The sequence below is a fragment of the Anastrepha ludens genome, chromosome 6, assembly GCF_028408465.1.
Source record: "Anastrepha ludens isolate Willacy chromosome 6, idAnaLude1.1, whole genome shotgun sequence".
Taxonomy (NCBI): domain Eukaryota; kingdom Metazoa; phylum Arthropoda; class Insecta; order Diptera; family Tephritidae; genus Anastrepha; species Anastrepha ludens.
This window is the reverse complement of record NC_071502.1, coordinates 58,642,009-58,659,655: the sequence shown is the minus strand read 5'-3', so window position 1 is coordinate 58,659,655 and position 17,647 is coordinate 58,642,009. Positions and strand designations below refer to the sequence as shown.

Genomic DNA, 17,647 nt, shown 5'->3' with positions numbered 1-17,647 from the left:
CCTGAAGTCTTTAACTCCGAAGCCTTGCTCGAACTCGTGGAAGCTGAGCCAAATTTGGCAGTCGATATGATAGCTCAGAGATTAAATTCATCGCTTGGAACAGTTCAAAGGCACCTGGTTCAGTTGGGAAAGGTTTCAAAGTTGGGAAAAAGGGTTCCGCATAGACTTTGCGTCGCCAACCTTCAGCAGAGAGCGAATGTATGTTCTCAGCTGCTGCAACGCCTTGAAAATGAACGTTTTTTGAACCGTATCGTTACTGGTGATGAAAAATGGACCCTGTTCGCAAACGCCAATGGTTAGATAAAGATGAAACACCAGAACCGACCCCTAGAGATGGCCTTCACCCCAAAAAGATTCTCCTGTCTATTTGGTGGGATATGGCCGGTATTGTTTATTATGAACGTGAAAAATCGACCGTCTTTAGTGAATAGACGCAAAGTTTTGTTTCACCACGCCAACGCGAGACCTCACACCGCAAGGCAAACATTAGGCAAGTTGAACGAGCTCGGATGGGAGCTAATGCCGCATCCACCATACTCTCCGGATATTGCACCTTGTGATTATCACCTTTTCCGTGGACTTCAACCCCATATGAGTAACAAAATCTCCTCCTCAAAAGAAGCTATAAAAAAGGATATCGAAGCGTATTTTGGCTGCAAGGACAAAAAATTGTTAGAGCAGGGAATTAAAAATTTGCCTAAACGTTGGGAAGACATTGCAAATAATGAAGGAAAATATATTATTGATTAATAAATACTTTAAACCACTTTTTTATTAATTTTATAACCACCTTTAAAAAACGCACAAACTTATGGACTGACCTGATTGGTACATTCACATATAACTAGATGATCTACTTTTCGAGCTTAACTGCCAAGCCGAAATTAAAAAGTGATTTTCAGGAGTATTTTTGGTGTTTGTGTGACTGTTTGCTGTGTGCCAAATGCATTAAAAGAAAGAAAAATCAAAGCCTGTTGGCCGCAGCAGAGAACTAAAAGAGTAGGAAATGAATTTTAGACCAACAAATTTCAGAATTAATACTTGGAAAGGGGAAATAAGGGGGTGTTCTAAGCTTATACGAGTGCTTTAGAGCTTTCATAGAAGCAATCGTTAGACGGGTTTCCCTTGTTATCTCATTACACCTATCGCAACTCTTTGTAGTACAATATGATATCACCCTTATGTCTTGCGAGTTCATAAACCAACTGGGCCGAGTAATCTACATTAAGGTGATTGGTCTAAATCCATTCTGCTTTACAAGTTTGCCGTAGTCGTCAAAAGGAAGATTAGCGTCCGAGGCGTTGTTTTGTTATTAATTCAAATCTTTTTATATTTGGAGGGCCACAAGTCCAGACAGCGCACAACCAGTTTAACTAAGAATGTGATATGTAGGTAAAGCATGCGTGCCAACTCTATACTTTGCATATTTTCATGATCAAAAGTATAAAACGTTTTATTCCCAAATTTTATTGATTTTGTAATTTTGTTAATTGTTTATTATTTTTTTTTAATTTCACTTAAATCAACTTATTTCAACCAAAAGAGTGTTCTTTGAATAACCCACTAACGTGGATTTTCAAAAGTATACATATCCCACCACCCTAGGGCAAGTACATACAACAATAATAACATCAAAACATTTGCCTAACTTCGGCAGCGAAAATGAGCTCAAATGTCGACGGCGCACTTAATTAACAAATATACAAGCACTTAACATAACCTCAAATGACAGCAGCAACAACAACATCAACAATAACAAAATATACACATGTGTTCATATTTATTATATGTAAGTTTCCGCACGATGTGTTGCAACGCTGATAATAACAACAAACACAAACAACTGTAATTTCAACAAAATTCACAATAACAATATGGTAACAACATTGATGACAGCAAGGAAAATATAATAACAACAACAAGTAGGTATGGGAACAATGGTAAAAGTAAGCGAAACCGCAAAAATAAAAGGCAATCAAAGAACAGCAACAATAACCATCGGAACATCGGGTGAAGCGCAGCAAGAATAGAACAGAAGTGAATGGAGAGCAGCAACAAACAAAACGCAGATCTGCGACCATAACAACAACAACAACAACAACATAACATTAAAGGCTACAAATAGTATTACAAACAAGGACAATCAAAGAGTTTCAAGAGAGTAGTACGGAATATCAACAGCAAAACGAATACCGTGAAATATAGTTTCACAACAATAATAAACAACGCAATATAGTCCAATAGCAATAATAAAAAATCGAGTCGTAAAACATACTGTTAAACAACATTTACGCGCAAGGGTGAACGAGAAAGTAGTAGTCAGCTGAGTACAATTGCCCTTTCTTGCTCACGCCAATTGCACGCTCTCGCAAACTCGTGCCTACTCACTCTCACTTCACGCCGGCCCAGCTGCCCTATGGCGCGCTTATATACTTAGCTGCACACAACAATGTGCGTATAGCATATGGATTAGTGTTAACTGTTGCGACGAGCAATAATCAATGGGTCTCTCATTTATACGCAGCGCTCAACTGAAAACTAGTCAGACCACTGAGAGGCAGCGCAGCACTGCAGTCAATAATGACAGCAACACCCATTCCCATTGGATGTAGTAGCCAATTCGGGCTCTCCCGCTGTTCGTTTGATAATGCTTTTGTGTTTGGGAGAGAGCTCTGCTGTGAAGTGCTGCTGTTGCTGCTGGCACTCGTTGTTGGCGCCTTGAATTGGACAACGACACGAGCAAGCGAGTGAGAAGCCGTGACTTCAATAGCCTGTGTGGAAGTAAATGCGAAATGTGTTGTGAAAATAAAGGCGCGAGGGGGAAATTAGCAGGCGTTTAATGTGCGATCGCATGCGGTGCTGCAATACGCGACGGCGCCGGTCTCAGTTAAACGACGCGTTCGGCCAGAGTAGCAGTACAAAGAGTTAGTGAACGGTCGCGTGTCTCTTTTACTTGGAAATTTTATAGCATCGACCGACAAAGCAAATAGTCAAAACAAAATAAAAAAGAGGAAATAGCAGTTACCGTGTAGTTTATGAATATAGTCGTTTAAAGAAACAGTACTTGTGAAAAGCAAAAGAAGAAGAGGAAGAATCATGCTACGGGTATTAACTGCAAGACGAAATTGTGAATTACCGTCGCGATTTTTTCAAGTGCGTTTCGAGCATTAATTAAAAGCTTTTTTAAGGAGTTTTTCTACCTTCTACCAACAACCTTTCCCAATGACGCGCGGCATATCAAACACAATTGACGTGCTGCTGCTGACAGCCACAATCGTGCGTGCTTGTGTGTGAGTGTATAGATACATATAAGTTTAGTTACTTGTGTACAAAAGTGTGTCGTTTGGCAGCATTTTACATCAAGCGCAGCGCTTGGCATTTTTACTCAGCCTGTGACGTTGCGTGCTCACCGACGGCTTTTTAAAGTAAAAGTGAAAATTTTAATGCCAATTTAAGCGCTCTATGTGCGCTTGCATTGCTCAACGCAAGCAACTCAATGTCAACGGCCGCAACAACCCGCGCAACGCTCACACAACACGCGCTATCCTCGCCAACACCTGAAATTGCTGTCAATTCTTCAGCTTCAGTGTCGCCCATAACACAACCGAACAGCGTCCTAACGCCGCATTCGCATACCCATACGCCCGTACTCGAACAATTGTGCGCGCTGCGTCGGCATCGCGTCGATATGCATCCAGATTGTATGCTGTTGCAGGCACATGGCGTAACAAGCCCGCGTTTGAGCCCTAATATGTCAGTATTGGCAGGTGAAAAACGTAGACGCCATAGCCAGCCAATGTCCATGGATGAGACAGAGGAAGCGGAAGAAGTGTGTGAAGGGATTGACTCGACTGATGAAATGGATGTGGTGGGAGATGCCGAGGAGAGAGAGATCATAGTCGCGGAAAGGAAGCGCGAATTGGAAGACAAATCTGCCGTTGCATGCTGTGAGGATGAAGTGGATGCGGAGGCCGATATAGATGAGGAAGATGATGCACTAAGTCTTTGTAGTGAAGACAGCGAATTGTCCGTGGGTCAGGAGGAAGGCAGCGCTGCAACAAGTGGCTGTTACTCCACGCCCAGCTTTTGTGATTTCAACCAGCAGCGCCGCCTATTACTCAGCAATGTTGGTAATATGATGGCATTGTGCGCGCCGTCGGCTTTTAGCAGCGTGCATACGACCGCTTCAGCGTGCGGTGATGGGAGTGATGCGCGTTCAAGCGCTTCAACGGACGAAAATACAATGCAGCAGTTGGATGATGAGAGCATTGGTAGCAGTACGGGAATAGCGCTGCAACAGCAGCCGCCACCACCGCCGCCCCCTAGCACTGTACTCGACCCATATGTTGTAGCCAACGCGTTACGCATGCCGGTGCCAGTGTTGCCGCGTGCAACCACTCACACCTCACCTTTTCAAACGGAGTTCATTCGAAAATCTCATATGTATGCCGAGGAGTTGGTAAAGCAACAAATGCAATTTATGGCTGCGGCACGTGCTAGTGCTTTTACTTTGCGCGGCGCCAATGCGGCGGAGACCGTAGCAGCTGAGAGGCGGGCTATGGCGCGAATACAAGGAACGCCACAACAAATGTCCAACTTTGTGGGCATACAATCACAGCTAACGGCTATCACAAAGATGTCACAATTGAGCGCCGCCGCAGCGGCTGCGGCTGTTGCCGTAGCGGCGGTAGCTAATAACAACCAACCTGTCTCACATTCGCATCAACAGCAGTTGCTGCAGCAACAACAACAACATAAACCGAATTTCCCAAACAATGCCGACGCGCTGACCAAACTGAACGCTTTGACGACTGCGCATACGCACCTCTCGCCCACCGCCGTTTCAAGCTTAAGCCAGCTACAAGCGCAAATGCAAGCGCACTTTCCTTATGCTCACAGCAACCATGCCAACAACAACCTCAACAATAATAATAATTTAAATGAACCAGCGCTCAAATTTAGCATCGATAATATTTTGAAAGCGGATTTTGGCAGGCGGCTGGCAGAGGGCGCAGCATGTATGGCGGCATGTAACAATAGCACGCGCTCTGCGAAAACTTGTAGTGGCAGCAGCAATAATAACAATGCCATGCAGCGCGCGCGGAAAGCGGTGGCCACGTTATCCATGAACAGCGCTGCAAACAATGCTGGTGCTGGTGCCGCGAGCGCAGCGATCGCGATCGATTTAACGCATCTCTGTGCGGCGGCGTCGACTACAACTACCACAGCGACGCTGAATTTCTCACACACACTCGCGAATATCTGCACAAATAGTAGCGATTCGAATAGCACCGCGGTGAGTAGCAGCTATGGCGGCGCTTCCGATCAAGCCAAATCACCTGCCGCTGCAACAGCCGCGGCTAATGGCGATTTAACAGCGTCAGCTGCGAAGTGCGTGACAGAGTTTAATGCGAAAACGACGGAAGATACGAATGCCAGCAGCAGTAGCAGCAGCGTTACCAAGTCCAGCGGCACAGGAGCGAGCGGAAGCGGCCCGATTGTATGGCCAGCGTGGGTGTACTGCACGCGCTATAGTGATAGACCCAGTTCAGGTAGGTGAAGGGATTGGTGTGCGTTCTAGTCAAATGCAAATTTAAATGATTACTTTGATTTGCTATAAAAACGTTGTGCAATGCATTTTTGACAGGAAAACTCAGTTTATGGGTTTTTTTCTTTTTGTGATTTTATAAGCCAAAAGTGTTTGCAGAAGCTCTGCATGAACGCATTTTTAAAGTTAGTAGTCGCTACATTGTGCGTGTGTTGGTCGTACAAGAGATTATATTCGCAGGTTTTTTATAAATCATAAAAAAGTTAATAAAAAGGCAAATTGCTAAAAATTACCAAAAAAAAGGACGTCCAAATTCAGTGCTTTTATGTGTTGAATAATAAGCTTTTAAAAGTTGGGTAAATCTGCGTCGAACTTCTTCTGAATTTTTGAAGATTTGCATATATTCGGGAGAGTAAATTGAACACTCAAATTGTATTTACCGTCTCTGAATGGCAGACGTTATTTGGTAAATTTTTTTTAATCAGATTTTATGTCTCAGCTTTTTATTTGGGAATTTTGTCGTTCCCTCAAAGATCAATGGTTGTTGGAAAAACTTTGTAGATCTTGCAGTTTTAATGTAACATTTCCGTGAAGTTGGAAGCAGATGTTGGAAAAACCAATTTTTTATTCCATTTAAGAGGTTTTCTTATTTATAGAGGGTTTTTCAATAACAGGTGTTATTTTGAATATCCCGCTATTTCGGTAGATGTCACTTTTGAAGCTGTCATTTTTTTATATTTGACAGTAAAAACTACGCCATAAATAAAAATGGAACGATACACGCTTAAACAACGCACTGAAATGATTAAAATTCACTATTAAAATGGTGAAAATGGTAGAGACGGTTCGTAAAACTCGAACATTTTTGTGCCATCGTGCAGCACCTTGTCGGCCCGCAAAACAGAAATAGGTGAAAAAAGTCGAGCTGTTGGGAGAACTTAGTGAAATGAAGAATAAAATCCGTGCACCTCGCTCAAGAACAGCCGAAAATATTGCTGTTGTAGCCGAAAGTGTTGAAGAAACCCCAGGTTTGTCCATTCCTCGTCGTTCTTTTGAATTAGGCATTCCACAAACGTCATTATGGCTTATAAAGTCCAGTTAACACAAGAACTCAAGCCGGTCGATCAACAACAACGTCGTGTCTTTGCTGATTGGGACGTTGAAATGCATGAAAATGACCCGGAATTCTATCGAAAAATCATCTTGAGTGATGAGGCCCATTTCCACCTCGGTGGCTTCGTCAACAAGCAAAATTGTCGGATCTGGGGCTCAGAAAATCCAAGAGTTATTGTTGAAAAGCCTCTCTATCCTCAACGTGTGAGTGTCAGGTGCGGCTTATGGTCTGGTCATTTGACCTTACTTTCTTGAGACGATTAACGATTTTTTATGGCCGTAATTGGATGGTATTGATATGAACAACGTTTATTTGCAACAAGACGGCGCTACGTGCCACACAAGCAACGAAACCATTGATCTTTTACCAAAATAACACCTCTTATTGGAAAATCCTTTATTTCTGGTTCATTGGGACTAGTAAAGTTTATTACAGATTCTGAAATAAAACACATTAATTAAAATACCTATTTATTGTACATTTGGCTTGATATTATGTAGAAGTTCATTCCCGAAAAAAATCGCATAAATTTCATTCTGCTCCTTGGGCTCCTTTTTCCGTGGGTCCACTCTATGTTACCCATTATTACATCGATTCCAAACACGTTTTTAATATTTTTGCTAGTAAAACGAAGAAACAGACTCATTATTGCAGAAAAATATAAACTTAATAGTCAAGGATAAATTTAATACAATGTACTCTCACCGAACGGGCACTTTTCTTCGGCGGACACTTTTTTAGTACACACAAAAATCTTTAAAAACTTTTTTAATTTTTTTTCTTGGGCGGGCAACCCACCCATAATATATTATTAACTTTTTTTACAATTTTCTCATAACCGGACACCTCCCAGAAACGGATACATTTTTCAGTCACTTAGGTATCCGCTAAGGAGAGAGCACCCTGCACTTTACACTCTGTAGTTTTTTTGTGAAAATAATACACTTGATCGTAGTACAGCGCCACTTTTTCATTCATCTTAATTAGGTATTTTGTAGGGTTCGACTCAGTCGTACATTTATTGCATACAATTAGCCGAGCCAATATCCTCTAATTACCGCAATGCATTGGTGCGTCCATAGACGAGTCTTAAACTTTCTAATCTAAAAAATAATTCTACCACTTTGTCGACAAATTGATCCTTTTACAACTGGTTTTATTCTAGTCAATGACGAAGTACTTACGTATAGCGTGATTTCTTCTATTAAATACCAGTATCTGAATCTGAATTACAATGTTTCCATACTAGTTTGGCTTTTCACTGCAGTGTAGTGTTGGGGACTTTCGAGTGATTTCAACTACCGATATATCGATAGTTACTGAATGATGTTGACTATTGAATGAATTTTTTCACCACTCGTTTGTTAATTTATTCATTAAATTTAATAACTAAACCATTTCTTTTTGTTCAGTACAAAGTACCATGCAGACTATTAAGAAATCAAGAATTATAATTCGTACTTAGAAGCTATTTAATAATATATAGAGTTAGGTAATTACATTAAGATATTGCGATTATTCCAAGTGCACGGGAAATTGCTTGCTAAGTTAGTTTTGCAACATTTCACATGGAATCGATAAAATTGCCGAATATTTCTTTGAGGAATGCTGAAGCGAATGCGCTCGTGTAGAAGTGGACGCCTAGATGTTTGTAGCGAATAATTCCTAGACGGTACTTTTTTATGTCGTCTTTCACATTTGTCAAGTATACAAATGTGTCATTTGAACCATGGATACGTACACGGTAGAACAACGCGTTTAAATTATTGGAACTTATTACGAAAATTGTCGCTTTTTAAGAACAAAATATCGCAAAAACTATGATTTTTTTGGTGGAAATATTCGTCCGTATGAGTCGACAATTCAAAGATTGGAGACAAAATTTCAAGAAATTGGTTCTGTTGGACTGACAGACCAAAAACTGAACTGCTGAGAATATTGCTGCTGAAACGCAAAGTGTCGCTGAACAACTTTCAACATCGATATCTCCACGTTCTCAGCGATTTGGCGTTCCATGAATGGACTGTTTGGCGGGTTTTACTTGTACAGGTGCTCATTGTGGACATTTCATTGATGTAATTTTTCACATAAAATTGTTGAAAGCCATAATTTGAATAAAAATAATGAAACCTGAAAGAATCTAAATTTTTACATCTAGGCGCATCTTTTGAAAGACTTATTATAGATGAGTGTTTAAATTATTTACCATAACTCTAGACAGATTAGAAGGAGCGGGAACACAAAACGTAGATACCAAAGCGCATATTTTTTGACTTCAATATTATAATAAAACTTAAAAAGATAACACAAGAAAGATACTCAAAATATAATCTAGTTCGACTAGGCGGCCGCCATAAGCTGAACTATTCGGGAGTGCGTAAGTTCAATTCTCTGTGCATGAAACACCAAAATGAAGAAAACGTTTTTTCTAATAGCGGTCGCCACTCGGCAGGCAATGACAAACTTCCGAGTGTATTTTCTGCCACGAAAAAGTTTCTCATAAAAACCCATCTGCCGTTCGCAGGCGGCTTAAAACTGTAGGTCCCTCCATTTGTGGCACAACATAAAGACGCACACCACACAGGAGAAGCTCGGCCAAACACACAAAAAGCGTGTAAGTGGCAGTTTTATAATATATATGTATTATATATAAAATATATATGATAAATAACCAAAGTAAATAGGTATTAATTTTTAAACATCGAAATTGCAATTGAAAAAATCATTTGGTCTTTTGGCTCTTCCTTCTATTTCTGCTGTAATTTATTATTTTACCAGCTTTAGAGAAAATCCTTTCAGAAAGAATTGAAGGTTAATCGTTTTTTTCAAATTCATATATGTATATGATATTCTGCTTATTCAACCATTAGCTTAAAAAGTAGTGCATTTTTTTTAGTAATAATAATAATAACAATGCTAGCTATCATATATTATAACTATTATACAATAAATAGTATAAAAAATCACTCATTCGTAAAACCATTCATTAATGAAAAATTAGTGATGAGTGAAAAAAAAATTAAAAAATTTTGAAATGAATGATTTCTTGAAAACTATCGAATGAATGAAAATAACTGAATTACATATCGAATTATTTGAAAGGTTTTATGCGGTGGGGACTATCTGATAAGTGAAATGAAGAACGTGAATTTTAAAATGGATTCAAGGGCTGAGTAGCATTAAAAAATGGAACATTAGTAAAAGCTTGCAGAAGGCCAAGAAGTGGCTCCTAGAATTATTAAATGACGAGATTTTTTTGAGTTCGCAGAAATTTTACAGCAGTATACATAAATTTTGTTTTTTTAACGAAAACCTGACCAGCTAGTTTTCTTTATGAAATATTATTTGTACGAAATAAATATAACGCGCGAACTACGAGCGATAAGGAAATATTAAACACCTTAAATCACTTAACAACCAAAGCAAAAGTGCAGTAGATGTTCGCTGAGCCAATTGTAATGCTCGAACTGTGCTAATTTCATAAAATTCTTTACTCAAGCAAGAAAATATGATATGTGGTGATAATTCGTAATTCTGAATCCTTATACCCGTCATAAGCTGTAAAAATTATTTATATTTTTTTCATAGCAATATAATGAAAATGGCAGCAGCCAGGTGTCTCCGAGAAAACTTTTTTTGAATCGCGTGGACGGACCAACTGCAGCTGCAATTTTAAATATGCAGTGATTTCGATTATATTTATGCGAATAGTCTTCATAGGAGTAGGATTTATTTGATATGTACACCCAACACTTTTTTATATAGTCTTTTTTCAACAATTTTCAAATAACACGTTTCACCAATGCATTTGTTTCCATGGCAAATTTGGTGCACGAATTTTGAAAAAAAAATTTTTTAATTTTACTCTAAAAACATAAAACTAAATTCCGTAAATATTGCTTTATGATACTTACATACATACAATTCTTGAAATTATACAATAAGTACATTTTGAAACTAACCAAGTTCGGCTGGGTCAACATTTTTTTAATAATGATGCTGACATAGAGCGGGCATTAGAATTTTAACGCAACCCTCGGTATTGTATAGAATTGTTAAAAAACTAGAGAAACCAAAAAATTGTGGTTAATAAAAGACTTTGTAGCAACGAAAAAATAGATACCTTGTAAAACAAAAAAAAAAAAACAGATACCTGTAATATTGAACGAAATCACTCATTTGAATCAAACTAGACAGAGCTGGACATATTTGACACATTATCTGACATATCTATTGATGTTATCATTTTTAGACCAACACATTTTCAATCAAGCAGCGCTGAATAGTTGAGGAATTGATTTCTATTCCTAATTTCAATTTAAACTTTTATATGTTGTACATATTGTTAGAAAATTTTATTACAAAAAAAAAAACTATATAACACCTATATTGAAAAATTATCCATTCATAATTACATGCACAATGCAACTGTGATCGGTCAAGAATTGTTCGAGTTAGTCGACTAGAAAAATGTAATTTCTGCAAACACGCGGCAAAAAATAGTATTTAGATATTTTCACTACTCTAATACATTTAGTATGCCAAATTTAAGGTATTGGGGCTTTTAAGCAAAAAATATGTTTTTTTGAAAAGTCTCTATTGGTACTTGATTTCTGTTCTTTGTAAATTCAACTGATTTATCAAGAGCATTGAAATAATTTGCGCAAACTTTAAAGCTTTTCCAACCTAGGTACAATTTCGAGTTATTGAGGTTTCTTTTTTCCCAAAAAAATGTCACCTCATTATATATAAGTAAGTATGTCGACATTATGGAAATATTAATAGGAGGCGTATACTATAAATGTAGTGAGAATAGAACAAGAAACATTAAACGCTTGTACTAATTATATGTTTATATACATACACACATATCCATTGATATATAATACTTATACATATCATATGTCAGTGTATGTGTATCTGGTTATACACGCGGTATTACGCAAGCATCACTCATTACAACACTTCAAATGAAGTATCCGTATTTAATATTTAACTCAAACACATGTGCAGCTAATCAAAAGTTTACGCGCATCAAATAATCATAGCATAGCAAGAGAAAACAAACAACAAGACAATAAGCAAAAACAACAAACGTTGTCATAAGTGGTTAAGTAATAAATAATACAAACTGTAGTAGTAGAACAACAAAAATTACAACGTGCGAACAACCCCTGCTAAACATATGCAGTTAGGTAACACCCCCCGAAAAAAAATAAAGCAATAGGCAGCTGCTACTTTACATGCTAGTAGGAAATAATGTATGCCCACTTATTTATAATGTACATTCCACATATTTAAACAAACATACACGTAAAAGTAACTATTGATGTAGATGTGAGTGGTAGAAGAACTCCACAAAAATGAGGGTTGAATAAAACGACGTTTGTCGTTTTACACACTTATGTCTACACACATACATACATATATGTATTGGTATGAACAACAATTTGTTCAAAGCCTGCTCTCTATCCTAGTAGTAGAACGCTTGATGCGTATGTGAGTATATACATACACACTCGTATGCATGCACGCACATCCATATATGTAGGTGTACAACCATTTGCTTGCGCGTCAACGTACTTTCTCAACCACATTTAAGCTCATTACGCTAAACCACCACATTATTAAGTGCGTCTCACATAACTTTCCTCTCACCATACTGCCGCCTTAACCAACTCCCTCATTGTTGTACCCAAAATACAGCCACTCTTCAAGTTTCTTCATTCGCCGCTTACCTTCCTTTCACTCACTCACTCTATCATTCAAGTGCCAACAATTATGGGTGCTTATGAATTTATTTTATGGCACCGCAGGGAATTCTCATTTTGGTTGGCTCATCCTTATCGTGTCCCCAACTCTCCCAAATTGGCGTTCGACCACAAAAAGCTTTGCGCAATGTATCTCAGTTTGGTTGAATTAGTGTTTGCAAGTAGTTAATTGTTGTTGCCTTGTGATTTTTTGGTCGTTTGAAAATTTTAGTGGGGCTAATGCTTTGAAGTGTACGAATATATTTATGTGCATACAAATGCATATATACGTTGATATACATATAAGAACATATTTACATACCCAGTCATAAGTCGAACAAAACTAGGTTAAGACTAATATAGTTCTTTTTAGTACCTTACTAACCAGTGTGCTAACGCTTAATAAATATACAAAAAATTTATATTTAAATTGAGATGGCACGAGTACCTTCGCTCTAATTAGTTTTGAACTGGTTGCTAGCAGCTGCTACGAATTGTATCTTATTTTAATAAATGGTGATGCTTCCGGTGCATGAACTGCGCCTAGTTACACTACCATATATCAACGATCTTTTAACTTTCTTTAGAGAGTCTGAAGGTTCGTTAGGGGTTAGAGGCGTAAAATTGGGACACAAAATATTTCTTAGGTTGTAATGCTTCCTCCATTTTCATGCTATCCAATATATCATATGTTCATTTGCATCATGCCTTCTAAGTTTAATTAAATCGAATCTTAAGTAATGCCTGCGGCGTGTTTCCTTTTTATGCATGCTGTCCGGTAATTTCGGGTTTTTTGCTGGTCGCCTTTAAAATAAGCCAATTGCGTAAAACAGGAACGTAACATTGTAGCTGATATTTATTTATTCATTTAGTCTATATACTAAGATATCTTTATAGAATAATACAAATGCGTGAGAATAAATTATAATGAGTATAAAGTCAAGTCAAAGTTAATATTGATTAGAATAACTCCAAATGATATGTTTCAAATCTGCAAAGCCTTCTGAATTATTAAATGGTTCGCTCTGGGAGTGGTTCTTTTATTATGCTGCTAGTTTTCTTGTCTAAAAATAATGTTGCCTTTAATTTTCATTCAAATCGATATTTTCTTCTTGATCTAGCATCTCTAAGTTGCCATCTCTGGCATCTCTCTCTGGGGTGCACACCAGTTTTTCACCAGTTCGAACTCAATCATGAGAGGAGTATTGTGGAGCTAATATATTGTTCATTTGAAACTTTTCTAGTTTTTACTGCATGGTTGGTTTAAGAAATACTAATGTGTGGCAAGTATTTCGAATTTCGAGCTCAGCATATTTATTTCTTTCATTTTTGTCTTTTTTGCATACTTTTGCTACACCACAAGGGTATTTGCTCAATTTTGCTATGTAGTGTAATGTGTTGGCTGGTATGTGAAGAATGTGTTATGATTTATAGCTGCAGTTAAATTGTTTGATAGTATATACATATAAATAGGTTTTTGGGATTTTTTCATAATTATGATTTCTCTTATAATTACGGGCAAAAATTTCTTGCACGGCATAGATTTAAAATTAATTTCGAGATCTGCGTTCTTTGCCACATATTTGTTGTAATTAGAATTTTTAAGGCACTTGAAATTTTTAAAATAATTTTTACTGTGGAAAAAAAGTATTCGAAGGTTTACTTATGGTTGGTTTTTGTGGTGATTCTTCCAGAATACAACTAGCGCATCCGCAACATTTTGTTGCCACATCCTCGTTACCAACTTGTTTACCAGTTGTTTACAGCATGACTATATCCAGACCGTGCAGTTCAGGAACCTTATCAGGTTGTTGACATCTAAGCCAGACAGTTGTTCGAGACTCTCGACCAGCGGCCTACACAGGGTTAACATTCTGTCTTTCGATAGGGCAGGGCATTCACAGAGGAAATGGAAGATTGTTTCCTTTTTCTCCGGTTGTTTTTTGGCTGCTTGTTCTCCGACAGACCAAAAGCCCGTTATGACTGCGGTTAGTCTCCAGGCATCCGGTCGTTTCATGTTTAACAATATTGACGATTGTTTGAGGTTGTAGGTGACCCATAACGTTCTGCTGATTTTGTATTTCGTCTGGTCTCTCTATCTACAATCCGCCATTCGAAGGTATTTTAGGGAAATTGCACTCTTGACTGCACCTAATGGTGTGAATACCGATTCTGCAAGAGCGTTATTCATGGCAGCTCCCCTTCTTGCCAGTTCAACTGCTTTTTCGTTACCTTCAATATTCCGATGTCTCGGCACCCAGATTAAGGTAACTTTATTGTTTACTTGGCTATCCGAAAGAGTAGCGATATTGCCCTTAAAAGAGAAATCTGCGATTAGTAGCCTACAAGGTTTCCCAATTGCCCAATTTTTTTTTTTCAAGGCACTTTAGAATCATTTTTTATAGTTTGTAAATTATTTACACTAATAACATTATAATAAGTGATATAACTTTTAAATTTAAATTTTCATAGGTAGCGACGAAATATAACACATTGTAATTTACTGAAATAAATATATAAATGAATAAGGAAATATAATAGAAAAGTGTTTGAAAATAAAATTAAAAATTAAACCTACAAAAATATTAAAAAAAAGTTCGAAAGCAGCCTCTATAATAAATATCAAAAATTAATTTTTTAGTATTTTCATAGAAAAAAATATTTTAAAAATTCTAATTGGCTTGAAAATTCTAGTTAAAACAAACTGGTTCCAAAAAAAAATAATTATATTAGTAGATCCTTGAAACTAATTTTAGACCTGCATATGCCGTGAGATGAACTTCTTGCGCTATCGAAAACTTTTATTTTATACAAATCGCTCCGTCTTAGTAGTTATACATTTTAATAAATATGCATGTAATAAATGGAGATATAGGTATGTACAGACTTTTTTATTTTATTTGGAGGTGTTGGAATTCGGTATATTTCAAACACTTTACTGCGTCGTACTGCTGCCGAGTATTGTTCTTCTCTAATATTTCAAAGGTCTGTAATCGCAAAATAGTAATTAAATATTAAAAAATAATCTATTTAATTGAAAAATAAGAAATACTGATTATACTTACTGAGTATCTAATATACAAAAGGTGTCTCAATACAGAATTTGTAGATTTTTTGTGAAAGAAAACACAGAATAATTGAGATATCTGCCTGTAATTTATTCCGCAAGTACCTTTGTACCGATCGTTTCTTTCAAGCTAATTTTCACATACGAGGTGTGTTCAAAAAGTATCACGAATTTTGTGTTTTTTCAGAAATTATTTATTTATTTATTAATATCTATTTTGTCACCTTTAAAGTAATCCCCATGAGATTTTATGCACTTGTGCCAACGTTTTTTCCAATCTTCGAAGCACTTCAAAAAAACATTTTTTTATCTTGTTCAGCTCCTCCTTCGATGCTGTCTTTATCTCGTCAATCGTAGCGTAGCGTCGTCCTTTCATGGGCCTCTTCAGTTTCGGGAACAAGAAAAAGTCACAGGGGTCAGATCATGGGAATACGGTGGCTGTGATGTGGCATCATTAGTGTGTTGTTTTTGGCCAAAAAGTCGCGCACAAGCAACGATGCGTGAGCAGGGGCGTTATCGTGATGCAAGAGAACAAGTGATTTATTCTTCCACAAATCCGGGTGTTTCTGGCGGATTGCTTCGCGCAAATTGCAAGTAATATTCCTTATTGACCGTTTTACCCAGTGGCAAGAACTTATGATGCACAACGCCCCTCCAATCGAAGAAAACGGTAAGCAAAACTTTTACATTCGATCGAACTTGGCGCGCTTTTTTCGGTCTTGGTTCGTGCGGCAGTTTCCATTGAGATGATTGAGCTTTGGTTTTCGCGTCATAACCATAAACCTACGATTCGTCACCAGTTATAACCCTCTGGAGCAAATTTGGGTCGTCGCGGACAGAGTCCAACACCTCATTAGTAATGTTCATGCGATGCTGATTTTGGTCGAAATTGAGCAGTTTTGGTACGAATTTTACGGCGACCCGTCTCATGCCCAAATCATTGAAAAAAATCGAATGGCATGAGCCAATCGATATGTGTAATAAACGTTGCTTTGGTAGTAGCTTCTCCGTATGACACAGTCAACATCCGCGCACTTAATTTCGTTTTTCACACAACATTTGATACAGGTTCTATGATCCATCTTTTTGAATAGTTAAAAATCGAAAACGAGGCGAAATACGTGCAAGCAAAGCAGCTGTCAACAATTAACTGAACATTCAAAATGGCCGCACTCGTCGGCATGAGTGAGAGACCTGAGTACCAACCTGGGAAAATTCAAAATTCGCGATACTTTTTGAACACAACTCGTACATATATCGGTCGCAGCGTTGGTAATTTTGTGTAGGATATTGATCCTGAGCTCCTTTAACATTGTTGAGCTGTTGGCATGAACCAACGGACTCGACTCTATAGTGACACCGATTCAAGCTATGAATCAAAAATTTCTTACACAAGGTGGCGCAAAATGCATCAACCAATTTTGTTTTTTATTCACTTAAAAAAAAATAATATATTAAAAATGTTTTGAATGATCTTTATTTTAACCTTTACGCGCTCGATTGCTTGTTTGTTTGTATACTGCAGCTGTCTACTTCACAAGTGTCAAATATGATTGACGGTCGACGCCATTTTTAAAAATTATTAATTTTCCGATAGGGTCATTTATTTTGCGCCATTTTGTATGTATTAACTTATATATGCCCTGACCCTGTTACAAAATTTGAAACAGATACTATTTAATTTTTTTACTAGTATAATCATTAGGAAAGATTTGAAATCGAAACCGTACTCGTATATTAAAAATGAATGAGCGGCAGTAAAACTAAAAAAAGCTAAAGTTTTTTTGTGATTTTTTTTTCTTATTACTCCTCTCGGGAGCATAGGGCCTCGACAGGTCTCAGTCTAGCTTTGGTTTCGTTAATCTATTTTGATTTTTGACAGGGTAGGTGGTTAGCCTGCCGCTGCCAGTCCTAAGTATTTGGAATGCCCACCTGTTGTTGATTAGGAACAACCATTTCTTACTGCTTTGAGCGCCATCTGTGTGTCACATTTTTCTGACAGAAGGATCACACAGATGGTTGAGGACTTCGCTAAATTTGGTGTGTCTGCGCTATTATCGCGATTGCCCGCTTCCTCTTGCTGGCGCCACTGATACATTGTTTAACTGTGTGCTTTTTTTCTTTTGTTTTTGCTTGTTTTAGCAGCCACAATGCAAATAATGCGCTGA

General features: G+C 37.6%; 1 protein-coding gene across 1 annotated transcript; it reads left to right on the top strand.

Moving 5' to 3' along the window:
* The first annotated feature begins 2,689 nt into the window (after positions 1-2,689).
* On the top strand, positions 2,690-5,560 carry LOC128866432 (homeobox protein invected-like). The gene has a single exon (XM_054107150.1). It carries the CDS (start codon positions 3,497-3,499, stop codon positions 5,558-5,560), a length of 2,064 nt encoding a protein of 687 aa, XP_053963125.1. The 5' UTR covers positions 2,690-3,496.
* Positions 5,561-17,647: the final 12,087 nt, after the last annotated feature.